This window comes from Rhinopithecus bieti, unplaced genomic scaffold (genome assembly GCF_001698545.2).
Source record: "Rhinopithecus bieti isolate Rb0 unplaced genomic scaffold, ASM169854v2 scaffold_25940, whole genome shotgun sequence".
NCBI lineage: Eukaryota > Metazoa > Chordata > Mammalia > Primates > Cercopithecidae > Rhinopithecus > Rhinopithecus bieti.
In genome coordinates, this window is record NW_016811810.1 from 859,142 (window position 1) to 885,581 (window position 26,440).

The 26,440-nt window shown below is 46.0% G+C and overlaps 1 protein-coding gene across 7 annotated transcripts in view; it reads right to left on the reverse strand.

Moving 5' to 3' along the window:
* TRAPPC9 (trafficking protein particle complex subunit 9) overlaps positions 1-26,440 on the reverse strand; it is a 745,023-nt gene that overhangs the window by 714,639 nt on the left and 3,944 nt on the right. For 4 of the 7 annotated variants that reach the window (XM_017895132.1, XM_017895131.1, XM_017895136.1 and 1 more), the window contains exons 2-4: positions 22,621-23,214; positions 10,369-10,514; positions 6,406-6,534 (exon numbers count right to left, since the gene is read on the reverse strand). In XM_017895132.1, coding sequence (XP_017750621.1) covers positions 6,406-6,534; positions 10,369-10,514; positions 22,621-23,204 — 859 coding nt within the window. In that variant the 5' untranslated portion in view covers positions 23,205-23,214. Of the gene's footprint in view, positions 1-6,405; positions 6,535-10,368; positions 10,515-19,281; positions 19,312-22,620; positions 23,215-26,440 lie in introns of all 7 variants that reach the window. The other 3 variants (XM_017895130.1, XM_017895134.1, XM_017895133.1) reach the window with 1 other exon arrangement.

Genomic DNA, 26,440 nt, shown 5'->3' on the forward strand with positions numbered 1-26,440 from the left:
ATATGAGGAAATACATTTAGACCATAAAAAAGGCTGACAAGTCCAAAGTCCCACAAAACTTACATATTCATCATCAACAAAGAGTATAGATTTTAAATTTCTGTCAAAATTCACTAACTTAATCTCCTCTTCCGTTCTAAAGAGTACACTGAAGCCAGGCACAGTGATGCATGCCTGTGGTCCCACTACTAATGGAGAGGCTGAAGCAAGGGGACTGCTTGAGCCCAGAAGTTCTAGTCCAGCCTAAACAACATACCATAGACATGTGTCTCAAAAAAAGAAAAAAAGACTGCATAAAATTAATTCAATATAACTTTTTCCCTTAGCAAGTATCACTAGATAAAAACAAGCACTAAGTCATTAGCAATGGTTGGATTTTTTAAACCACTTCTATTTTGTACTGCAATCATTTATTTCTCTTTAATTTTATTTCTTTTCCTTTTCCCTCATTTAACACACCTGACATGTAATTATTTTAATGTGCTTGCTTCCCATGCTTACAAAGTTAAGAAAATAAAATATTACCTTTTAGGTTGTTAGCTGACAATAAAATATTCGTGACAAGGCACAATTTTAATCTATGCCAACTCTCATATTCTTACAATATTTCTTCTTTTAAGCCCTAGTCAGGCTTAGACCACTAAAATTCATCATGTATAAACTCACAGAGTTTCAGGCAGCCAGTCAAGGGGAGGCTGATTTGAGGAGCAATTAAGAATCCACAGTCTGTAATCACATCAACCCAGGTTCAAATCCCAGCTCTGCCACTCACCACTGAAGGATATGGGGCAAGTCACCCAGCCTCAGTCCCCTCACCTGCAAAATGGAGGTACTAGTCCCTACCTTCAAATGCCTGCTGTGAGGTAAAACTTAGGTAAAGCGTTTAGCATAGCCACTGGCCTACAATAGGTGCTGAATAATGTACAGCTATCTTGATAATGATGACAGTCCAAAAGGGAGAAATGACCAGAAAGAAGAAATACTTACAAGTCCATGATAAGTACTTTCTTTTGGATTAATTACAAAATGTCCTATTAATTTTTAAAATAAGCTTTGTCCATTAATTATAGGCTTACAGGTTCATATACAAGTCTCCAGATTAAGATTTAGTGGCCCCAACCTTTGAATACTGTGAAAGTAAAGTTAAAAAAAAACTTAAAATAAAAGGAGAATTAAAGCAAAAAGTGGCAGGAATTAAGGAATTGTAGTTTAAACTAAGATAACTCAGCTGGGTGTGGTGGCTCACGCCTGTAATCTCAGCACTTTGGGAGGCCAAGGCAGGCAGATCACCCGAGGTCAAGAGTTCGAGACCAGCCTGGCCAACATGGTGAAACCCCCATCTCTACTAAAAATACAAAAAATTAGCTGGGCACAGTGGCAAGCGCCTGTAATCCCAGGTACTGAGGCAGAAGAATCACTTGAACCCAGGAGGCAGAGGTTGCAGTGAGCCAAGATCGCGCCACTGCACTCCAGCCTGGGCAACAGAGCGAGACTCTCATCTCAAACAAAATAAAAAAATAAAAAATAAACTAAGACAACTCAGTTTTAACAAGAAATAAAACTTGCCTTTCTCAGAGGAAACTGTTTGAAAACTACGGAACCTGGATCTGAGTTGTCTAGAGTCTTTTCATAGTATTCCCGAATTCATGTTACTATTTGATAATCGGCAATAATAATATTGGTAATAATAAAGACAGGTGCAGTGGCTCACACCTGTAATCCCAGCACGTTGAGAGACCAAGGTGGACTGATCACTTGAGCCCAGGAGCTTGAGACAGCCTAGGCAACATGGCAAAACCTCTACAAAAAATACAAAACAATTTAGCCGGGCATGGTGGCATGCACCTGTAGTTCCAACTGCTTAGAAGGCTGAGGTGGAAGGATCCCTTGAGCCCAGGAGGTGGAGGCTGCAGTGAGTAAGTGAGTACAGTGAGTGCACCACTGCCTCCAGCCTGAGCAACACAGACCCTGTCTCAAAAAATAATAATAATAATAACAATAGCTGCTAACATTACCAAGTGCTTGGTGAGGAGGGTTCTAGGACCTTCATATGTGTAACTCAGTCAACCTTCACGACAACCGTATGAGGTAGGGACTACTGTTATCTTCCCCATTTTACAGATAAGAAAACCGAGGCATAGCGCTGGGTGCAGTGGCTCATGCCTATAATCCTAGCACTTTCAGAGGTCGAGGTAGACCGAATGCCTGAGCTCAAGAGTTCAACACCAGCCTGGGCAACATGATGAAACCCTGTCTCTACTAAAATACAAAAAATTAGCCAGGCACGGTGGTACACACCTGTTGTCCCAGCTGCTCGAGAGGCTGAAACACGAGAATTGCTTGAACTTGGGAGGCAGGGGTTGCAGTGAGCCAAGATCGCACCACTGCACTCCAGTCTAAGCAACAGAGCAAGGCCCCGTCTCAAAAAAGAAAAGAAAACTAGGCTGGGCGTGGTGGCTCACACCTGTAATCTCAGCACTTTGGAAGGCCAACGCATGGATCAACTGAGGTCAGGAGTTCGAGACCAGCCTGGATAACATGGTGAAACCCCACCTCTACTAAAAATACAAAAAATTAGCTGAGCGTGGTAGCAGGCGCCTGTAATCCCAGCTACTCAGAGGTTGAGGGAGGAGAATCGCTTGAACCCATGAGGCGGAGGTTGTAGTGAGCCAAGATTGCACCGTTGCACTCCACCCTGGGCAGCAAGAGTGAAACTTCATCTCAAAAAAAAAAGGAAAGAAAGAAAACTGAGGCACAAAGAGACTAAACAACTTGCTGCAGGTTACACTGATATTGACTGACATCTGTATTTTTGCTGTTTTGCTGCTGAAACTGGGACCTAAGATATTCATTCCATGAAATACAAGGGAGGATGTTAAATCATCAGGTTGGTCTTCATCTCAAACAACAGAGGCCATTAATTGCTGATGTGAGATGAGGCTGCCCTACAAACTGACTAATCTTGAGATGAATGTCCAGGATGAGACGTCATATCTGTTCCTGAGGTCATGCCTATTAACAGATCTGGATGCTGTATTGCCTCGAAGGTAGTCAAATAATTGCCAAGCTTTATAATTTTTTTTTTTTTTTTTTTTTTTTTTGACACAGGGTCTTGCTTTGTCACCTAGGCTGGAATGCAGTGGTGCATTCCACTACAATTCAACAGTACAACAATACAGCCCACTATAATTTCAACCTCCTGGGCTCAAGCAGTCCTCCCACCTCAGCCTCCTAACTGGGACTACAGGTGCATGCCACCACTCCCAGCTAATTTTTTAAAATTTCTTATATAGACAAGGTCTCCCTATGTTGCCCAGGCTGGTGTAGAACGCCAGGGGTTCAAGTGATCCTCCCCGCTCGGCCTCCCAAAGTGTGGGATTATAGGCATGAGCCATGGTGCCTAACCTACGAAGTCTCTGTTTTTAAGACAGGATCTCACTCATTGCCCAGGCTGGAGTGCAGTGGTGCGACCTCAGCTCACTGCAACCTCCACCTCCTGGGTTCAAGCAACTCTTGCTTCAGCCTCCCAAGTAGCTGGGATTGCAGGCATAAGCCACCACGCCTGGCTAATTTTTGTATTTTTAGTAGAGATGGGGTTTCACCATGTTGGCTGGGCTGGTCTCAAACTCCTGACCTCAAGTGATCCTCCCCACTCTGCCTCCCATAGTGCTGGGATTACAGGCATGAGCCACCATGCCCAACCTACCAAGTTTCTAAATAACAGTCCCATTGCCCTTTCTCCTGTCATCTAAGTGTCATTGTCACCAGATAATGGTTCCCAAGTTTTTTACTCTATGCAAATCTAAATGAAGACATTTCTCTACTACAGACAAAGCAGTGTTTCAATGTCTTTAAATTTTATTTGCCCATAATTAGGAAACGGAAGAAATAAAATGTGGCCCTAAAAAGTTTCTGGTCTTACTCATCACATCGGTGAAACAGTTTCAACACATTTACAGCTCTTCAAACCACAGTTTAAAAAAATAAAAAGCAAAAAAAACACCTAACCACCTCCAATGAAAGGCACTCCTAAGCCGGGTGCGGTGGCTCTCACCTGAAATCCCAGTACTTTGGGAGGCTGAGACAGGTGGATACCTGAGCTCAGAAGTTTGAGACCAGCCTGGCCAACATGGTGAAACCCCATCTCTACTAAAAATACAAAAATGAGCTGGGCGTGGTAGCGGGCACCTGTAATCCCAGCTGCTCGGGTGACAGGAGAATTGCTTGACTCCAGGAGGCAGAGGTTGCGGTGAGCCGAGATCACACCATTGCACTCCAGCCTAGGCAACAGAGCAAAACTCCGTCTCAAAAAAAAAAAAAAAAAAAAAAGCTCCTAAAGGAGGCAGGAGATTTTTTTTTTTTTTTTTTTTTTTTTGAGACACAGTTTCATGTTGTCACCCAGGCCAGGCTGGAGTGCAATGGCGTGATTCCAGCTGATGCCCTCCCAGTTTCAAGCAATTCTCCTGCCTCAGCCTCCCAGGTAGCTGGGATTACAGGCATGCTCCACGACAGCCAGCTAATTTTTGCATTTTTAGTAGACATGGGGTTTTACCATGATGGCCAGGTTTGTCTTAAACTCCTGACCTCAAGCGATCTGCCCTCCTCAGCCTCCCAAAGTGCTGGGATTACAGGCGTGAGCCACCGCACCCAACCCAGAAAACTTTCTTTTAAAGAGAAAATTAAACCTGCTTTCACCTTTCTGGATGTGTTGGAGATTTTAGCACTTAGTTGCCGACTAGAGAAAACAGTGAAACTTAAACCACTGCCATCTCATACCAGAGACAGCAATTATAACCATAAGGAGTAAACACAGGTGGTGAACACCAATGGGGTGCATCCAAGTCAGGTCACAGTACAGGACACAAGCAGCAGGGACCTGACTGCTTAAACCTTCAGACTTTCGACAGCACCCTCAGCCTGCCTCACTTTCCTCTTCAATAACTGAGATGCTACCAAGAGGAACGTCCCATGACAGAATAATAAAATTGTCTTTAAGAATCATTATAGTTCATCTAAGCAAATCTACATAGACAGCATGTGGCTTCAGACGGTGTGGCTATAGTCACTAGCTCATCAAGGCAGCCTCTGCATTCTCTGCTGCTGATACGGGATGATACAATTCATGGAAAAAGAAATGCAAGACATTCCCCATCCAATACACATTAACTACCTTTTTTTGTCTGGAGGGAAAATGTACAAAATCTCATGGACAAAAAAAAAAATTCCTAGCAGTTTTGTGTATGGCCTGGAGCTCTGCATTATTTGGTATGATCTATGTGACCTATGCAACATGATGACTTAATCCTGAGCTATTAAAGGTAGGTTCATTCATCAAGGACCAAAACGTTCATGTTCATTCAGCATTCATGGGTCTGCTCTGCCCAAGAAGTTTTTTCACTCTTCATTGGTTCTACCAAGCATAAGCAAATCAAATGACTCATTGAGAGAACGTCACCAGCCAATAAAATAAGAAACTGCAGCCACACGCGGTGGCTCACATCTGTAATCCCAGCACTTTGGGAGGCTGAGGCGGGCAGATCACAAGGTCAGGAGATCAAGACCACGGTGAAACCCCATCTCTACTAAACATACAAAAAATTAGCCAGGCACAGTGGCGGGTACCTGTAGTCCCAGCTACTAGGGAGGCTGAGGCAGGAGAATGGCGTGAACCCGGGAGGCCGAGCTTGCAGTGAGCCGAGATTGCGCCACTGCACTCCAGCCTGGATAAATAAGAAACTGCTCCCAGGCCCTGAATCAGCATTAAAATTGACCTCTGGGACTAGCTTCTCCTAATACATAAAATTATAAAAAAGACTTAGGCACAGAACCTCAAGGCTGTTATACCAGGAAATTTTACACAAGTATTCCAGAAATCAACCATTCTGACCCATTAGTGTATTCAATAAGATTGAAAATATTCAATAAAATCAGAACAAAATGTCTCATACAAGATTTCTGGGCAGGGCATGGTGTCTCACGCTTGTAATCCCAGCACTTTGGGAGGCCGAGGCGGGTGGATCATGAGGTCAAGCATTCGAGACCAGCTTGGCCAACATAGTGAAACCCCGTCTCTACCAGAAATACAAAAAATTAGCCGGGCATGGTGGTGGGCACCTGTAATCCCAGCTACTCAGGAGACTGAGGGAGGAGAATCACTTGAACCTGGGAGGCGGAGGTTGCAGTGAACCGAGATCGCGCCACTGCGCTCCAGCTCGAGTGACAGTGCGAGACTCCGTCTCAAAAAAAAAAATAGAAAATAAAATAAAATAAAATAAAGATTTCTGACTCAACAGATTTTACAGTTTATTTAAATATTAGTCCTAACTCAAAGAAAAAAGTAACAAATGAGTCTGCTTTATTTAAAGACTGCAAGTGAGCAGAGGCCAGAAAAAGGGCAGAGCTCACCTGGCCGGTGTCTGTTGGCTGCTTCAGCAGGAAGTGTGCTGCCCTGGAACCTCCGAGCTCCACTCTTCCCACCAGTTCCACCAGGATAGTGATAGATGACAGAAGCTGAACACAATCCTTCCAGGGCAGCTGGGCATTAAGAAAACAAAAAACAAAAACCAGCATCATTAGGCAAGTCAGTGACCCATCATTAGCTCAAACTGCAGGGGCTAAGAATGATTTGAACAGGCGGATTATTTGGAAAAGCCAATTTTTCTCCCAAAACACAGTTCAAACCTAAAGATCACTAGTTTTTTGCAAATGGAAACTTGCCACCTGTCTTTCCCATGCCCATGTCCAGGCAGGCAACACAGAATACTCTCACCACACTCAAGGTTTCCCTGCAGGGCTGAGTGCACACATGAAACAGGCCAGCCTCTGTGTTCATCCATTCACATGGCCGGCATTCCTACACAGACTGTGCAGCAGACTGCGCCAGGTTCTGGAGCTACAGAGATGTATAACAGAAAGTGCTCTGGACTGAAAATATTTCACAGTAATAGCACCAAAGCAAGACCAGAATGCCTTTCCAAACCACGCGCCCCCTAGGCATCTGCTCCTTTTGAGGCTGTAGACCTCCCTCTTCCTCAAAAACAGCCATATCAACTCGGTACGCAGCCCGTTCTCTCACGGCGTGACAACCTAACAATCTCCAGCTATGTATGCCACATGCCTTATAAGGTGTGCCGCAGTATTCATCTCTATCAACTTTATCCATTAATTTAGTGGCCCTTAAACTTTTGGTCTAAAAACTCCTTGATGCTCTTAAAAATGAGGATCACAAAGAGCTTTTTTTGTGATATGGGTTACACCTGTAGATATTTACCATGTTGGAAAATAAAACTGAGAAAAGGATTTAAGTATTTATCTATTAATTCCTTTTAAAATAGGCCAGGCATGGTGGCTCATGCCAGTAATCCCAGCACTTTGGGAGGCCAAGGTGGGTGGATCACTTGAGGTCAGGAGTTTAAGACCAGCCTGGCCAACATGGTGAAACCCCAACTCTACTAAAAATACAAAAATTGGCTGGGCATGATAGCACACACCTGTAGCCCCAGCTACTCGGGAGGCTGAGGCAAGAGAATCTCTTGAATCTGGGAAATGGAAGTTGCAGTGAGCTGAGATCACGCCATCGCACTCCAGCCTGGGCGACAGAGTGAGACTCTGTCTCAAAAAAATAAAAATAAAAATAAAAAATAAAATAATAAGCTTGTCATGTGTTAACATTTTTATGAAAAATAATTGTGTTCCAAAACAAAAATAAAATACTGGAGGAATGGCATTGTTTGACATGTTCATATATTTCTTTAATGTCAGAGTTAATACAAGTTAGCTGGATCTTCTATCGGCTTCTACATTGAGTCTGCTGTGATGTCAGGCATAAGTAGCTTCTGGACAACTCCACTGTCCACTTCTGAGAGGCTGAGCATGGAAGAGACCCATGGCACACAGCACTGTCCTTCTCTGTATGCCCTTAAGGAGTCCTCCTGATCCAGTCCAGCACCGCATGGGGAAGGCATATGGGCGGTACCAGTCTTTCTGGAGAAGCACCTGCTGCACAGGCCCTAGTCTCAGAGCCCACTGGGAGACGCATAGATTCTCCAATCAATACAATAAGGAGTACTTACGGAGACAGCACTCTTTCAAGAAAACCAAGTAAAACTATGTCTTTCTCAGCCTGCTTAATCCTTTATCTGCTTCTCTTTTCTTTTCCATCCCTAATGCTCACTCCCTTTCTTTCCCCACTTTTATTTCCCTAGCCTATTTAAAAAACAAAATTTAAGTCCATTTTAAGTTTTGTTTTTGTTTTTTCTTACGAGACAAAGTCTCACTCTTGCTCAGGATGGAGTGCAGTGGTGCAATCATGGCTCACTGCAGCCTTGACCTCCTGAGCCCAAGCGATCCTCCTGCCTTAGCCTCACAAGTAGCCGGGATTACAGGCACAGATCACCAAGCCCAGCTAATGTTTTTTAATTAGTTTATTTATTTATTTATTTTTGTAGAAGTGAGGACTCCCTATGTTGCTCAGGCTGGTTTCCACCCAGCTAATGTTTTTTAATTTTGTTTTGTAGAAGTAAGGTGAAGTAAGGTTTTTTTATTTTTTATTTTTTGTAGAAGTGTTGGGATTACAGGTGTGAGCCACTGTGCCTGGCCATTTGAAGTATTTCTTATATTTGGCTGGGCACAGTGGTTCATGCCTGTAATCTCAGCACTTTGGGAGGCCAAGGCAGGCAGATCACCTGAAGTCAAGAGTTCAAGAGCAGCCCGGCCAACATAGCAAAACCCCATCTCTACTAAAAATACAAAAATTAGCCAGGTGTGGTAGTGCATGCCTGTAGTCCCAGCTACTCAGAAGGCTGATGCAGGAGAATCGCTTGAACCCAGGAGACGGAGATTGCAGTGAGCCAAGATCATGCCACTGCACTCCAGCCTGGGCAACACAGCAAGACTCTGTCCCCAAGAAAGAAAGAATTTGTTGTATTTAATATGTTCTACAGCACCCTGTTAAAATTCTGTCACAGAACTCATGTCACTACTTCATTCCGACTTATATTATCCTAAATGGTTGACAGGCGTCCTTGTTAAACTGTCAACTTCAGTGAAAGAACCCTGCTTTAGTCCTTACTCACACATTGTTCTTTTAACAAGCATTTAGGGAGCATCTGCAACATGTCAGGCAATGGACACAGCCAGTCCATCCTCCCAGGACCACCCCCAGGAGGCGCAGTCCCCAAAGGGTAGACCACACACAGACATCCAATTCCAGCACAAAGTGTCGGCAACATCTCAGGTAGAGCATCTGCTCTGCCGACTGCTGTGGGGGATCAGAGATGGCTGTGCTTTGAAGTAGGATTTCTTCTTGCCTTTCTTTTAATTTTTAAGATTGACATAGAGTTCACACACCATATAATTCACCCACTTAAAGTGTACAAGTCAGCAGTTTTTATACATTCACAACTGTGCAACCATCACCACTATCTGACTCTGGAACATTTTCATCACCCCAAAAAGAAACCTTATGCCCATTAACAGTCACTTCCCATTCCCCCTCTTCCCAGCCCCTAGAAACAGTCGTCTACTTTCTGCTTCTATAGATTTGCCTATTCTATACACTTCATATAAATAGAACCATACAATCTGTGGCCTTTTTCATGTCTGGCTTCTCTCACTTAGCACAAAGTCGTCAAGGTTCATCCGTGCTGCAGTGGTATCACAATTCCTTTTCATGGCTGAATAATATTCCGCTGTAGGCCCATACCACATTTTGTTTATCCATTCATCATGGGACACATGGAGGAAGTTTTGAGGGATGAGTCTAAAAGCTGAAGATCATGGGGAACGGCATCCAAAGCAGAGGGCAAGCTATACTAAGAACAGAGGAAAAGGGATAGTGTGGGCAGGGCCTCCTTCAGAGGACACATGGCACAGCGGGAGGAGGGCAGCAGATATGGCAGGGAAGCACCCCAGGTTGCCTGTCATGGCAACCACCACAGGCTGGCTGCTTTTCCTCCCTCATCCCTCCTTTTTGGGGACTTTCTTTTTCCATTTCCTCTCATTTCTTTTATTTATTTATTTATTTCTTTTGAGACAGAGTCTCGCTCTGTTGCCAGGCTGGAGTGCAGTGGTGCAACGTCGGCTCACTGCAACCTCTGCCTCCTCGTTCAAGCAATTCTGCTGCCTCAGCCTCCCGAGTAGCTGGGATTACAGGTGCCACCACCACACCCAGCTAATTTTTGTATTTTTAGTAGAGGCGGGGTTTCACCATGTTGGCCAGGATGGTCTCAATCTCTTGACCTCATGTTCCACCCGCCTCAGCCTCCCAAAGTGCTGGGATTACAGGCATGAGCCACTACGCCCAGTCTCTCATTTTAAGTAACAGTTGAAACAATTACCTATCAGATCATCTTCATCAGCTCATCTTACCTCCAAGCCACAGAAAGTCATTCACAGAACGCAGCAGCTCCACTGACATGTGGTAATGTACCAGGGAGTCCTGCAGCATCCCTGCCTGCAGGCACAGGTCCCCCACGTGCTTCCGCATGCGGCCTTGGCACCGCTTCTTGTAATGTCTAGAAAATAAATGAAAATGTATCTTTATTACTATACAACTCCCACCCAGAAAGCACTCTGACTAAGCACTATTCAATTCTCTCACTACTAAAAATGCTAAGGAGGCAACTGTAGGCTGTATAATTTTAAGTCAGCAATAATCATTGCCAGTTATGTGAGCCGGAGTGGTCTTGACTTCAAAAATGTACTCCAAGCAATTTTTTTAAAGGTGATAGGTACATAAGGACTTTTACCATGTATTTCACGTAGGCAATGTTAGAGTTAGATTTTTCTTTTTAGATTTTCCAGTTGTAACATTAGCATAAGGAAGTTTATGTTTCAGCTTTTTAAAAAAATCAACTATCTTCCACTTCTTAACATCAAACTTATTATTATTTTATAAAGAGAGCTAGGCTGCGTCTTATTAGCCAACCATTTGGCTTTAGCAAATAAGACGTTTATCCTCACTATTTCAGGGCAAGGTTTAGGAAAGCGTTCAGAAGGCAGGGCCTGGGCTGCTCACTAACAGCTCTTTAAACACTGGCAATGATACGCTAGTAAATAATGCAAAGGCTTCTGAGTCCCTATCAACTCAGAAGCCAAAGCAACTGTACCAAAATATTCCTTTTATCATTTTTAAATACTTCTAATCTTTAAATGTTATATTTCTTAAGGCAGATGATTTTTTTAAAAGGAAAAACTGCAGCTGGATTAAACTTTCCCTCATCAAGAAAGCAGTCTTATCAAGAATAAAACTCCTTTGGAAATCCAGAAGATGTGACGTTTTAAGTAAATGAATGTTACTGACACATCTCAATATAATGTTAAATCCTATCATGTCTCACTCTAATGAGTTCAACAAACTTTTTGTTACTCTGGAATTTAGCTTTTCCATTCTACATATGTTTAGAATAAAGATCATAATGTAAGGCAGATGCAGAAAGAAGAAGAAATGCCAGCCTTCGTTTGTCTCCTTCCTGGTCACAAGGCAGTGTCAGGATGGCCCCTGCTAACAGACCCTCCCCATAAGAAAATACAGCATCTGGCAGGGCACAGTGGCTCACACCTGTAATCCCAGCACTTTGGGAGGCCGAGGCGGGTGGATCACGAGGTCAGGAGACCGAGACCATGCTGGCTAACACGGTGAAACCCTGTCTCTACTAAAAATACAAAAAATTAGCTGGGTGTGATGGCAGGTGCCTGTAGTCCCAGCAACTCGTGAGGCTGAGGCAGGAGAATCACTTGAACCCGGGAGGTAGAGGTTGCAATGAGCTGAGATCACGGCACTGCACCCCAGCCTGGGGGACAGGGTGAGACCCCGTCTCAAAAAAAAAAAAAAAAAAGAAAGCATCTGAGCTGCTCCTCCCATCCCAACAGCAGTCACCTCAGCAGCCTCCGCCTCGTCTCGACTCCCCACTCTGCACCCCCTTCCCCTTCATTGCTGCTATACACACACAGCCAGAGTGTCCTTCCCAAAGCACAAATTAGTCCGTGTCCCTCCTGCACACTGCAAACCTTTCACAGGATGCTCAATTCAGTCGTAGGGAGAGGCATGCAGTCCACAGCCAGCCCCTCCCACAGCTCTGACCTCCCCTCCAGCACTGTGCCCTTGCACTCCATAGGCAACCTTGCTGCAATGCTGAAGTCCCCCGACCTCAGGCTCCATCTGCCTCACAACTTCAACTCTCTTTTAGGCTCATCTCAATGACCAGTTTCTCAAAGAAGCCTTCCCTGACTCCAACCTCTGCACTTTGGGTTAAGTGTCCTTACGGTGGCTCCCACCTGTAGTCCCAGCTACTCAGGAGGTGGAGGCAGGAAGATCACTTGAGACCTGGAATTCGAGACTGCAGTGAGCCATGATTTTGCCACTGCTCTATACTCTGGGCAACAGACCAAGATCCTGTCTCTTAAGAATAAGAAAGGAGTACATTATTACATCTTCACATGAACTTCACAAAAATGTACACCTGCTGTAGCAAAATATAACCCACAAAATTTCAAAAATATTTTCTAGTAGCATCTTCTAAATTAAATAAATAACTTGTTTTAAAAGTGCAAACATTATGATAAACAATTTGTTTCGAAAACAGGACTTTTACAAAAGAAGTCATATAAATACTCTTAATAGTTTTTCATATGAAAGTCATGATACAATAAAACCATACAAATATTTTAAATTGTATAAAAACAAAATGAGCCAGGTATGGCTCATGCCTGTAATCCCAGATGGTGGCTCATGCCTGTAATCCCAGGGACTCGAGAGACTGCCATGGGAGGATCGCTGGAGGTCAGGAGTCAAAGACCAGCCTGAGCAACACAGGAAGACCCTGTCTGTATAAGAATTTTAAAAATTAGCCAGGCCTGCAGTCCCAGCTACTTGGGAGGCTGAGGCAGGAGGATCCCTTGAGCCCAAGAGTTTGGAGCTGCAGTGAGCTATGTTGCGCCACTGTGCTCCAGCCGGCTGACAGAGCAAGACTCTGTTTCAAAAAACAAAAAAGAGGCCAGGCGCAATGGCTCATGCCTATAATCCCAGCACTTTGGGAGGCCGAGGTGTGCGGACCACCTGAGGTCAAGACCAACAGGGAGAAACCCCTCTCTACTAAAAATACAAAATTAGCTGGGCGTGGTGGAGCATGCCTGTAATCCAGCTACCCAGGAGGCTGAGGCAGGAGAATCACTTGAACCCGGGCAGCGGAGGTTGTGGTGAGCCAAGATCGCACCATTGCACTCCAGCCTGGGCAACAAGAGCAAAACTCCGTCTCAAAAAAAAAAGAAACTGGAATTAAGAATTGACAGAAAAATCAACAAGAATCGGATAATCCCCTAATCCATAATGCTCTAAAAGCAAGAATTATGTATACCTATATAACAAACCTGCACATTCTGCACATGTATCCCAGAACTTAAAGTATAATTTTTTAAAAAAAAGAAAATTTTTTAAATTTAAAAAAAAGCAATAATTAAATTATAGGCAAAAAACCTGACAGTCGTGGCTGAAAAAGGGAGATGCATCCTTTCTGGAAGCTGCAAAAAACACCTATTACATAGCTTCAAACACTGTAACAGAAGGCACCCAAATTGTACTTCCTTTCTGCACTTAACACTAATTAAATTTAATCAAAGATATAGGCTGTATTATTTTCATGACTCTTAATCAGATTAAAGAAGAGAATGGGCCGGGGGCAGTGGCTCACACCTGTAATCCCAGCACTTTGGGAGGCCGAGGCGGGCGGATCATGAGGTCAGGAGATCGAGACCATCCTGGCTGAGACCATCCTGGCTAACACGGTGAAACCCCGTCTCTACTAAACATACAAAAAATTAGCCGGGCGTGGTGGTGGGTACCTGTAGTCCCAGCTACTCGGGAGACTGAAGCAGGAGAATGGTGTGAACCTGGGAGGTGGAGCTTATAGTGAGCTGAGATTGCACCATTGCACTCCAGCCTGGGCGACAGAGCGAGACTCTGTCTCCAAAAAAAAAAAAAGAAGAAAATGCTTAATATGTTTGTGATTTTGGTACTATTTATATGGCTTATGGAAAACAAGATCTTGGTATTCTAGTCCAAAAAACAATTTATCTGCAAAGAAATTTCTATATTCAAATCCAAAGAAAAGCTAAAGCTGCTCAACAACAACAGTTTTCAATTAAAATCCAAGGGAACCTGGATAAAGAGAATGTCTTTTGCAAGGTTGGGGATGGTATTACATAGTTTAAGAAGTCCTAAGGTCTGGTGAGGCGGCTCACGCCTGTAATCCCAGCACTATGGGAGGCCGAGGCAGGCGAATCACGAGGTCAAGAGATCGAGGCCATCGTGGCCAACATGGTGAAACCCTGTCTCTACTAAAAATATAAGAATTAGCTGGGCATGGTGGGGTGTACCTGTAGTTCCAGCTACTTGGGAGGCTGAGGCAGGAGAATCACTTGAACCCAGGAGGCAGAGCTTGCAGTGAGCTGAGATGGCACCACTGCACTCTGGCCTGGCAATGGAGCGAGACTCCATCTCAAAAAAAAAAAAAAAAAAAGGGCCAGGCGTGGTGACTCACGCCTGTAATCCCAGCACTTTGGGAGGCCAAGGCAGGCTGATCATGAAATCAGGAGATCAAGACCATCCTGGCTAACGTGGTGAAACCCCGTCTCTACTAAAAAATATAAAAAATTAGCTGGGCGTAGTGGCAAGCATCTGTAGTCCCAGCTAATCGGGAGGCTGAGGCAGGAGAATGGCGTGAATCCAGGAAGCAGAGCTTGCAGTGAGCCAAGGTCACACCATGGCACTCCAGCCTGGGCAACAGAGCGAGATTCTGTCTCAAAAAAAAAAAAAAAAAAAAAAGTCTTTGTATACTTAAATAATGGCTACAGCCCATAATTTTGCACTACAATATTTTCGAGTGGGGAGCCTTTTGACTACATGCCTGATGTAAATACAATAAGAATACTAAAAGGTGCCCACATGGTAGAATTAAAGCGCCAAAGCAGACAATCTTAAGATGCAAGAGCAGCCGGGCGCAGTGGCTCACGTCTGAAATCTCAGCACTTTGGGAAGCCGAGGCAGGCGGATCACCTGAGGTCAGGAGTTCAAGAGCAACCTGGCCAACATGGTGAAATCCCGTTTCTACTAAAAATACAAAATGAGCCAGGCGTGGTGGCACACTCCTATAATCCCAGCTACTCAGGAGGCTGAGGCAGGAGAATTGCTTGAATCTGGGAGGCGGAGGTTGCAGTGAGCTGAGATCGAGCCACTGCACTCCAGACTGGGCGACAAGAGTGAGACTCCATATAAAAAAAAAAAAATTAACTGAGTGCCGTGGCACACACCTGTAATCCCAGCTACTCAAAGGCTGGACACACAAGAACGGCTTCAGTCTCAAAGGCAGAGGTTGCAGTCAACCAAGATTGCGCCACTGCACTCCAGCCTGGGCAACACAGACAGACTCCGTCTCAAAAAAAATAAAAATAAAAAAATAAAAAATGCAAGAGAGCTCTAAACAGAAAGTAAAAAAAAAAAAAGAAAAAAAGAAAAAAAAGAAATGCAACATTTTATACTCAGTTTCAGATGCTTTATGGACCATTAACTGATACTGTATCTTGCCTAATGAAAAACTGAAAACAAATTGTTAGTGTTGATTTCTTCCATCTGAATGTTTTTATGTTAAAGTTTGAATATTAAAACATCACTCGATAAAGAAAGAGCAAGCAGCCAGCCATGGTGGTTCATACCTGTAATTCCTGCATGGATTACACAGCATGCCTGTAATCCCAGGCAAATTGCTTGAGCTCAGGAATTCGAGACCAGCCTGAGCAACACGGTTAAACTCCGTCTTCATGACAACATACAAAAAATTTAACCAGGTGTGGTGGTGAATGCCTGTAGTCCCAGCTACTTGGGAGGCTGAGGTGGGAGGATCACTTGAGCCCAGGAGGCAGAAGTTGCAGTGAGCCGAGATCATGCCACTGCCCTCCAGCCTGGGCAACAGAGCCAGACCCCATCTCAAAAATAAAAAAGAGAGAGAACTGAAAAGTTCTCATTAAAAGTTCAGAAGTGTCGGCCGGGCGCGGTGGCTCAAGCCTGTAATCCCAGCACTTTGGGAGGCCGAGACGGACGGATCACGAGGTCAGGAGATCGAGACCATCCTGGCTACACGGGTGAAACCCTGTCTCTACTAAAAAATACAAAAAACTAGCCGGGCGAGGTGGCGGGCACCTGTAGTCCCAGCTACTCGGGAGGCTGAGGCAGGAGAATGGCGTAAACCCGGGAGGCGGAGCTTGCAGTGAGCTGAGATCCGGCCACTGCACTCCAGCCTGGGCAACAGAGCCAGACCCCATCTCAAAAATAAAAAAGAGAGAGAACTGAAAAGTTCTCATTAAAAGTTCAGAAGTGTTTACATTTTATTTTGCATATGTGCATTATTTGCAACCACATCAATGTAAAAGCAAAATGAAAAACCTATCTCCCTGGGATGTAAAACACTTTGACGCTACCTAACTATCAAGGAAGTCAGAGCTTTGTGAAATAAATCTGCAGCACTTAAGCAAGAGAAGTTCTTTTGACAATTTTTCTGAAAGGCTCAGAAACTGATTAACTTTAGTCTTCCAAGTATAAGAGGAAGGCAGCATAATTAGGAGAGAGAACATGCATTTATTTAAAGTCTGAAGGACCTGAGTTTGAATCCTGCTGTTTCATTACTAGCTGGGTGACGCTGGACTCATTATTTAACCCCTCTGAGAATGCTTCCTCTCAGCAAATTGGGCCTGTTACCATCTGCTTCAGGTGGCATCAGTGCAACATAAATGAAATAGGTAGGTGGGTGGCTAACTGGTGTCTGATGTATAGTTACATTCGTTTCCCCTCTTCTCCCCTTTTAAACTTGTATTACTCCCATAGTCAGGTTTAAGCCTCCGATGATAGGCTGTCTTATTTGTCCTCGTATCCACTCAGCATAGTGCCTTACACTTAGAAGTGTCAAAGAAGAACTGCCTCCAGCCGGGCGCAGTGGCTCACTCCTATAATCCTAGCACTTTGGGAGGCCAAGGCAGGTGGACTGTCTGAGCTCAGAAGTTCAAGACCAGCCTGGGCAACATGGTGAAACCCTGTCTCTACTAAACAAAATATAAAAATTAGTCAGGCATGGTGGCACACACCTGTAGTCCCAGCTACTTGGGAGGGAGGCAGGAGAACTGCTGGAATCTGGGAGGCAGAGGTTGCAGTGAGCTGACAACATGCCACTGCCCTGCAGCCTGGGCAACAGAGTGAGACTCTGTCTAAAAAAAAAAAGAACTGCTTCCTCGATAGTAACTAGCAATGTTCATAAGAGGGTTTTGTTTTTTGTTTTTTATCTTTTGTTAAATAGAGCTATTCCAGAGCTATCCAACAGCCCTCCCCCAACTCCCCAGCGCCTCTCTCCTCAAGATGCCCTTCCTGATCTGCCCTTCTGGGTCCATGGGAAAGCAGTCTGCTCAGCTGGGACTCCATTCTGCTACCAGGACAGAGGAGGTGAAGGGCAAATCTGGCCATATCATTCCCTTCGGATTTCTTTAGTAGCAGCCCCACTCCCAGCACCTTTAGAAGAAGTGGCAGCTGCACCTAAAACCCCAAACCCCATGGAATAACATAGAAAACCCCAGCCAGGAGCGGTGACTCACGCCTGTAATCCCAACACTTTGGGAGGCTGAAGCAGGCGGATTACCTGAGGTCAGGCATTCAAGCAGCCTAGCCAACATGGTGAGACCCCCATCTCTACTAAAAACACAAAATTAGTGGGGCGTGGCTGCAGATGCCTGTAATCCTAGCTACTCAGGAGGCAAAGCTGGAGAATCACTGGAATCGGGGAGGCGGAGGTTGCAGTGAGCTGAGATGGTACCACTGCATTCCAGCCTGGGCAACAAGAGTGAAACTCCAATCTTGGAAAAAAAAAGAAAAAAAGGATCTGGGCTGTCCTCCAGTCTCCTGGTCATGGCAAGCACCCAGGGGTCAGCCCAGGGCCTTCCTCTTGCCTCCATGTGTGAGAGACAGTGCCTTTCCTAAGTGACCTGTGCCAGGAGAGACCTCCCTGATTAGCAGGTGCCCTCCCGAGGTGACTCAGCACACATTTACGGGAAGCTTGTGGTGTGCTGTGCTAGGTGCTGGGGCACCAAGCTATGATATACTTTGGAGACAGAGATGGGGAAAAGATGATGGACAGAAGGGAGAAATCTGTCTTGAGAGTGTGACTCAAACAACACGGCACCCGGTGGGCTGTTTCTTACCATGGGGAAAACTGGGAGGCCATGGGGGAAGTGGTTTTTTTGTTTTGTTTTTTTTTTTTTTTTTTGAGACGGAGTCTCGCTCTGTCGCCCAGGCTGGAGTGCAGTGGTCGGATCTCCAAGATTTTCCATTTAACCTCATGTAGGTAAGACATAGCTGTGTCTACCTCTTTTTTTTTTGAGACAGAGTCTTACTCTCTCACCCAGGCTGGAGTGCAGTGGCACGATCTTGATTCACTGCAAACTCTGCCTTCTGAGTTGAAGCGATTCTCCTGCTTCAGCCTCTCAAGTAGCTGGGATTACAGGCACATGCCACCACATGCGGCTAATTTTTTTATTTTTGGTAGAGACAGGGTTTCACCATGTTGGCCAGGCTGGTCTCGAACTCCTGACCTCAGGGGATCCACCCGCCTCGGCCTTCCAAAGTGTTGGGATTACAGGTGTGAGCCACCGCGCCCAGCCTGATATGGGTTTTAGAATGGCCTATGTCTCCTTTATGGTGGAAAGTCGCTGAGGTGAAGGAAACCAGAAATGGCATGCTCAAGGCAGAAGCAAAAGAAAAGACGGGCAGCCGCGCCCTCCCACAGCTCCCCTGGCCACTAGCACGCTCCAGCGCCAGCGCTCCTTGCCTTCATGCACGGCCCACAGCCACAGCCGGGAATCACATGCCAGAAAACGTTCGCTCAGAAGCCCAGGATCAAGCAGTGAAGCTATCCCAGGAAAACCCCTACTGCCGCCTAAATCAATTAGCAATTCACGTCCTCAAAACAAACACACAAAAGAATAAAGGTTCATGTGTCACTAAATGCTACAGACTGAACAAGGTCCCCCAGAGCAAGTATTTTAGCAAACACCAAACGCCAACGGGTTACGTGCTAAAAAAAAAAAAAAAAAGCTAAAATTAAAAAACATATTTTAAAAAAATGAAAAGACTATCCAGTTAACATAAGATTTAGGCAGCAGTGTTTGTTTTTTAAAGCAGTGAAGGCTATGAGAAGGCAGCACAGAGGGAAATCTAGCTATTTTTAATGCAACATGTTCACAGCCTACCTTTTCACACCCAATAACACACTCACAGGGCAGTATGACAGAAAAAAAGAAAAAGAAAAGAAAGAGGAACAAGCAAAAATTAGAAACATATAAGAACAGAAATAATTTTGATAGCTACAACACTACACAGACAAGAACGGGCCATGGGTTTTTGTGAGGGGCACGTGTGAGCTTGTAAGTAAATTACACCTGCACCTCATGTCCCAGGGAAGTCCAGGACCTGAAGGGAGAATGATCTGTCAGGGGGCCTATCAGCATGGTCAGTGTGTCAAACCATAACTGGACTTACATCTGGACATTTCCTGTTGAGCTACCAAATACTATCCCGTTCCAGGTTGGACACTTTCTCACTCCTACCAAGAGTTGCAGGGGAGAGCAAGGCTCTGTTCCTGCACCAAATCATTCCTTCAAAAATTAGAGAATCGGCCAGGCACTGTGGCTCACGCCTGTAATCCCAGCACTGTGGGAGGCTGAGGCAGGCGGATCACTTGAGGTCAGGAGTTCAAGACCAGCCTGGCCAACATGGTGAAACCCTGTCTCTACTAAAAATACAAACATTAGCCAAGTGTGGTGGTGCACGCCTGTAATCCCAGCTACTCAGGAGGCTGAGGCACGAAGAATCGTTTGAGCCCAGGAGGCGGAGGTTGCAGTGAGCCGAGACGGCGCCACTGCACTCCAGCCTGAGTGACAGAGCAAGACAACATCTCCAAAAAAAAAAATTGGAGAACCATGGAGAAACAAAAGCAACAACAGGTTACCCATTACGAGAGGAGGATGCATTTTATTTGAGTTCACTGGTGTCATGATCTCACTGAACTTCAAATGCTAACTGACGTCTAATTGCGGTTGTCCCACTACAGTGAGCAAGCAGCTGTATTTGCCACTGTATTTTCAGTGCCTGGAGCCATGCCTGGCATATGAAGGCTCTCAACGAACACTTGTCAGTCATTATCCACTATGTGTGACGCACTGCATAGCAGCACACTCCCATTCCTCCTGCGGGGTTGTGAGCACAGATTTCAAAAGGCAAAAAAGACCTGGCATTCGAAGGTGGATCTGCAACCTCACAGCCGAGAAGTGGGTGACTGAAAAATGTCACTGGTGCCCATGTGGCAAAGGAAGAAGGCATGAGTCAAGGGGTCAGAGCGGGGTTCCTCACCCATGCTGCCTGTGAGCTTCAACCCTTCACCCCTTCTCTGTAAAGCAGGGGCAGGCCACTCCCTGCCGACCTCGCAGGTGGCCGCCAAGCTGTGCATAGCATAGAGCAACACCTTATCAGGGATGACTCCCACAGGTGCCTGCTGGCTGGACAGCAGTGTGCGCTCTTCAAGAGGCACAGGAGGCGCAGCAGAAGGCAACGAGGTGAGGTAGAAAGGCCCTGGGCCTCAGAGACAGACCTGGTGCTTGTGTCAGCTCTGCTGCTCGGTGGCTGCCCAGGTCTCTAAACCTTGCTGCCTCAGCCCCACATCAGCCAGCACAGCAACCCAGCGTAGATCACAGGGCTGCCGTGAGGATTCAATACAGAGCGGGTCTACAGCATGCCTTTCCCTTTCCTGAAGCCAAATATGCACATTTGGGTGAAGAAATGAAAATTCCTTCCTTCCAGACCCTGCAAAGCACCACAGGCAGGTGTGACTAAGGCTATTCTATGCTTCCAACTCTGAGGGCTGGACTTAGACTACTGTGTCTCAATTCTCTGATCATTTCTCCTCATACTTACCAACAACCAGAAAGATACCGTTTGACCTTAGATAAATTTTAGAAACATACTGAGCACCTACTTTGCAGCAGGCACTATGGTGGCATGCACATGACATCACTGAATCCTCACCTGTGGCTCATCAGCCAATCCTACACAGGAGGAGGGAGAGCCCTGTCCAAGCCAGGAGGCCAGTGACTGACACAGTGACACATCACTTTCCCTGGCAAATGGGGACGCCCTCTTGGCAAACAGTTGCTGCCTAGGCTTGCATCTCATCCAGCTCTGCAGAACAGCCACCATGGCAAGACAGAGCAGCGAGCAGAGAGTGGAAGGAAGTGGCAGGAAGTGGCAAGGAAGAGCTCATCTGAAATTCTGATTTGAAATAAAGTTTTAGACTTAATAACAGGCAAGATGGAAAGCCGACCTTTTCCTGCTCTATCCAACACTCCTTGGACACAGAGAGAACAGACATACTTTTCATTTGTATAAGGTAGCTGTTTAGGAGCTCCCAGGTGGTATTTCTGGCACCCGATACCTGTGCTTGGCTGCTCTGTAAGTGAGGAATTCGACACTGTGGCCATCAGGAGAGAAAAGGTAGCCACATACGCAGGGTGCACAGCCTGGCAATCAGGAGACATGGGCTCTACTTCTAGCTCAGCTAGGACCTAGCGCTTACCTCTCCAGATTCACCCTCTCATCTGTGAACCAAAGGGACGAGACTGAATAAGTGTTCAAACTGTGCTCTAGCACAGTGCTGTCCAACAGAAATAAAACGCAAGCCACATAAGTAAATTTCAGTTTCTAGTTGCCACATTTTAAAAGTAAAATGAAACAGTTGATACTGATTTTTAAAATATAGTTTATTTAACCTAAGATAGGTAAAATACTATCATTTCAACACATAATCTATATAAAACATATTAGCAAGAAAGTTGGCCAGGCACGGAGGTTCACACCTGTAATCCCAGCACTTTGGGAGGCCAAGGCAGGCGGATCACTTGCGGCCAGGAGTTCAAGACCAGCCCGGCCAATGTGGCAAGATCCTATCTCTATTAAATATACAAAACTTAGCCAGGCACGGTGGCACATGCCTGTAGTCCCAGCTACTTGGGAGGCTGAGGCATGAGAATCACTTGAACCCGGGAGGTGGAGGTTGCACTGAGCCAAGATCGCGCCACTGCACTACAACCTGAGAGACAGGCTGTCTCAAAAAAATAAATAAATAAATAAATTAGCAAGAAAGTTTATTTTTGCAAAAGTAAGTCTCAAAATCTGGCACGGGTTTTATTCACAGCCCATCTCAACTCAAACTAGCCTTGTGTCTAGTGCTCAAAAGCCACAACTGGCTGTGGCTGCTTTATGGGACAGAGCTCCAGGAGTCCCACAAGTGGAGCCCCACTAAAAAAGAGGGGAGTGTACACGACAACTCTAAAAGACTCCCCCAAACCAAAGGCTGTCTCTGTCTTTAAAAGTCACTGGTTTTTTAGCAGCACTCAAACAGATTCTGACAGAAAGTCATTAGTTTTAAAAACCAATGGACAACACCTTTCTACTCCTTGCTGCAATAAAATTCTGCCATGCGCTTTCCCTTTCTGATGTAGGGAAGCCAAGGGGCCTGGGTCTCTAGGTAAACTTACCTGCTGTCTGTGTCCAGTCCTACAAAATCCTTTTTCTCAAACGGGACACAGAGAAGGGGGATCTTATCCCCAGATTTGTCTGTGGCTCTGTCCAGACGCTTGGACTCCAGCACAATGAAGAGTGACTCGATGAAGTCCTCGATTCTCTTCTCCACTGTCTGGCAGTCCTCGTAGTTGGGGTAGAAGGCCACGTCGGTGCGCGGCTGCTCCACGATCTCCCCCTGCAGCCCGAAGACAAAGAGCCGGGAGTCATACAGCGTGGAGCCGTAGATCTCCTTCTGCACGTGGAACTTCTCAAAGGTCTGCGGCCAGTCCTTGGCCGAGAAGCAGTCTGTGATGGTGATGAGGCCCACGACTTTGCGGTGGGTCTGGAAGTCGCCCCACTCGTTGTTCTCAGGTGGATAGTGGTGCCTGTAGCGGATGTAGAGGACCCGCTGGGAGTCCCGCACGCTGATCTGACTCACAGAGCAAATCCTCTTATAGATCCTGAAGAAGTTCTCCTCGGAGACGATGCCCACAGGCTGGACCACCACGAGCAGCGTCTGGTGGTCCTCAGCACACTGCATGTAGTCAGGGACGCTCATTTTGAAGTCCCTGTTCAGAGAGAAGAAATGAGGCTATGAGACGCAGAGTCCTGAGAGCTGACAGCCCACTCTGGGAGGCAGTGACTCTGACCTTCACTAGCCACAGGCAGGGGAAGCCCCAAGGAAAGCCATAGCGTCAACAGGTCTTAGGGCTCCACACGTGGCTGTCACAGCTCTGATCACAATGCGGTAACTGTTGACCTTCAGTCCCTCAGCCTCAGCTTGGAGCTTCTGCAGAAACGGGGCTGTTTCTTGTCTTTCTATTCCCACTACCTAACCAGGAGTAGTAAGAGTCAGTGCTCAAAAATATCTGTTGAGTGAATGAATAAACATGTGTGTCATTGCTCCCCCATCCCCTCTACAGGATATTAAGAAAAATCCACCATGCAGTCAGATCTGGATTTGAATTCTGGGCTCCCTGGAACTCCTCAGCTACAAAATAGTGGTGATAATAGAACTTGTCTTGGCCGGGCACGGTGGCTCACACCTGTAATCCTAATACTTTGGGAGGCCGAGGCTGGCGGATCACGTGAGGTCAGGAATTTGAGACCAGCCTGGCTAACATGGTGAAACCCCACCTGTACTAAAAATACAAAACTTAGCCGGGCGTGGTGGCACGTACCTGAAACCCCAGCTACCCAGGAGGCTGAGGCAGGAAAACTGCTGGAACCTGGGAGGTGGAAGCTGCAGTGGGCCGAGATCGTGCCACTGCACTCCAGCCTGGGTGACAGAGTGAGACTCCATCTCAAAAAAAAAAAAAACAAGGTGGGGCACAGTGACTCATGCCTGTAATCCCAGCACTCTGGGAGGCCGAGGCGGGCGGATCACGAGGTCAGGAGAGACCGAGACCATCCTGGCTAACATGGTGAAACCCCGTCTCTACTAAAAATACAAAAAAATTAGCTGGGTGTGGTGGCGGGTGCCTGTAGTCCCAGCTACTTGGGAGGCTGAGGCAAGAGAATGACATGAACCCAGGAGGCAGAGCTTGCAGTGAGCCGAGATCCCGCCACTGCACTCCAGCCTGGGCAACAGAGCCAGACTCCATCTCAAAAAAAAAAAAGAACTAAAAGAAAAAGAACTTACCTTATAAAACTCTATTTAGATTGAGGAGGTTGCGAATGTAAAGGGCCTAGCATTGTGCCTAACATAAAAGGAGAGATTACGCAAATATACCACTGCTCCTTTATAAACGGGAGAGTTGCCATAACCTCTCTGAGCCAATTTTGTCGAATATAAAAAGAAAACGGTATTACCTGATTCCCCAGAGCTGGGGAAAAATTAAATTAGATGACCCACATGAAAGAATCTGGCTCATAGGAGATCCTCAATACATGTTTGTTGAAGGAATTAGTGAACAAACAAATGGGACAATCGAATGAATGCTGGCCCCAGCCCACAGATGGTCAGGATGGAAACCCCACTGCCTGGAAGTCAGGGCTGATATTCAACTCCCAGCTCTACAAGCACGACCTGGGTGACCTGGAGCAAGCCTGTGCACCTCCCTGAACCCCAGTTCCATCGTGAATAAAAATGAGGATAGTAACACATACCTCAAGGTGTCAGCAAGTCAACATTCTGGTTGTGATAACGTACCATGGTTTTATAAGATGGCACCACAGGGGGAAATTGGGCAAAAGGTATATAGGATCTCTCGGTATTACTTCTGACAAATACACATGGAGCTACAACTACTATAGTCTCAAATAAAAAGTCTAATTTTTTTAAAGGTGAGGGAGATTAAATGAGCTCTCTATATACACACCTCCACTGTCCCCATCAGCGGGCTCACATTTCCTCAGGGCATTTGGCCATGGTCCCCATGGCCAGAGGCAGCTGTACTATGAGCTAATGGGGCTCAGCTTCAGGCCCCTTCCATGGCCCTCTTTCTAGCTTTTTTTTTTTTTTTTTTTGAGACGGAGTCTCACTCTGTCACCCGGGCTAGAGTGCAGTGGCGTGATCTCGGCTCACTGCAAGCTCCGCCTCCCAGGTTCACGCCATTCTCCTGCCTCAGCCTCCCAAGTAGCTGGGACTACAGGTGCCCGCCACCACGCCTGGCTACTTTTTTGTATTTTTAGTAGAGACAGCGTTTCACTGAGTTAGCCAGGATGGTCTCGATCTCTTCCTTCTGATCTACCCGCCTCAGCTTCCCAAAGTGCTGGGATTACAGGCGTGAGCCACCGCACCTGACTAATTTTGCATTTTTAATTTTGTTTTCCTTTTCTTAAATAGGAAGCCCAAAACTGCATGACCTTCAGGTCACCAAAGCCTGACTGCAGAGATCGTGGCAGTAACCCTCCCAGGTGAGACACTAAGATTAAAATGACATAGCCACAAGATCTCTGTGAAATTCTAATGGCAAGCTTCTCACCCTGCACTGAGAGGAGGACTGCGTGTTGGGGGCTATCCCATTCTGAACACCCTGCACATCCCACAACGGACTATACACGGCAACCCCACCACTACAAACTTCAAAAATGCACATGGATAGGGGAGTATGGACAAAATTATATTTAAAGAAAAGGAAACCCTAGCCTCCCAACATGTCTTGTTTCTGCCCAGGATCTAAATGGTTCACAAGTATATTCTATGTGTATGACTCGGCCCAAGTCCCCGACTCCAGTGCTCACGCTCTTAAGGACGATGCCCCACTCTCTCCTGCCCTTTGCCCACAACGATTCCCTAAAGAGTCTTTTCTGCACACAAAAACCACCTTGGAAAGAACCAAAATCACATCATCTTCCAACAAAGAGGCATAACACCCCTCGGAGGACATATCAAAATACTGCGCAGGGGAGACTGGAGAGGTCATGTTTCTCAAAAGCAGGCACGGGTTTAACAAGTTGAGAAACACTGAAGCCTTCATTCTACAGAGAAGGAGAGTGCGGCCACCGCAGATGAAGAAAGGGCCGTATTTTAAAAGTATCATCTCGGCCAGACATGGTGGCTCACACCTGTAATTTGGGAGGCCGAGGTGGGAGGATCACTTGAGGTCAGGAGTTCGAGACCAGCCTGGTCAACATGGCAAAACCCGGTCTCTACTAAAAATACAAAAATTAGCCAGGAGTGGTGGCACACACCTGTAGTCCCAGCTACTCCGGAGGCTGAGGCAGGAGAATTGCTTGAACTCAGGAAGTGGAGGAGGCAGTGAGTCAAGATCACACCATTGCACTCCAGCCTGGGCAACAGAGTGAGACTCCATCTCAAAAAAATAAATAAATAAAAATAATTTAAAATAA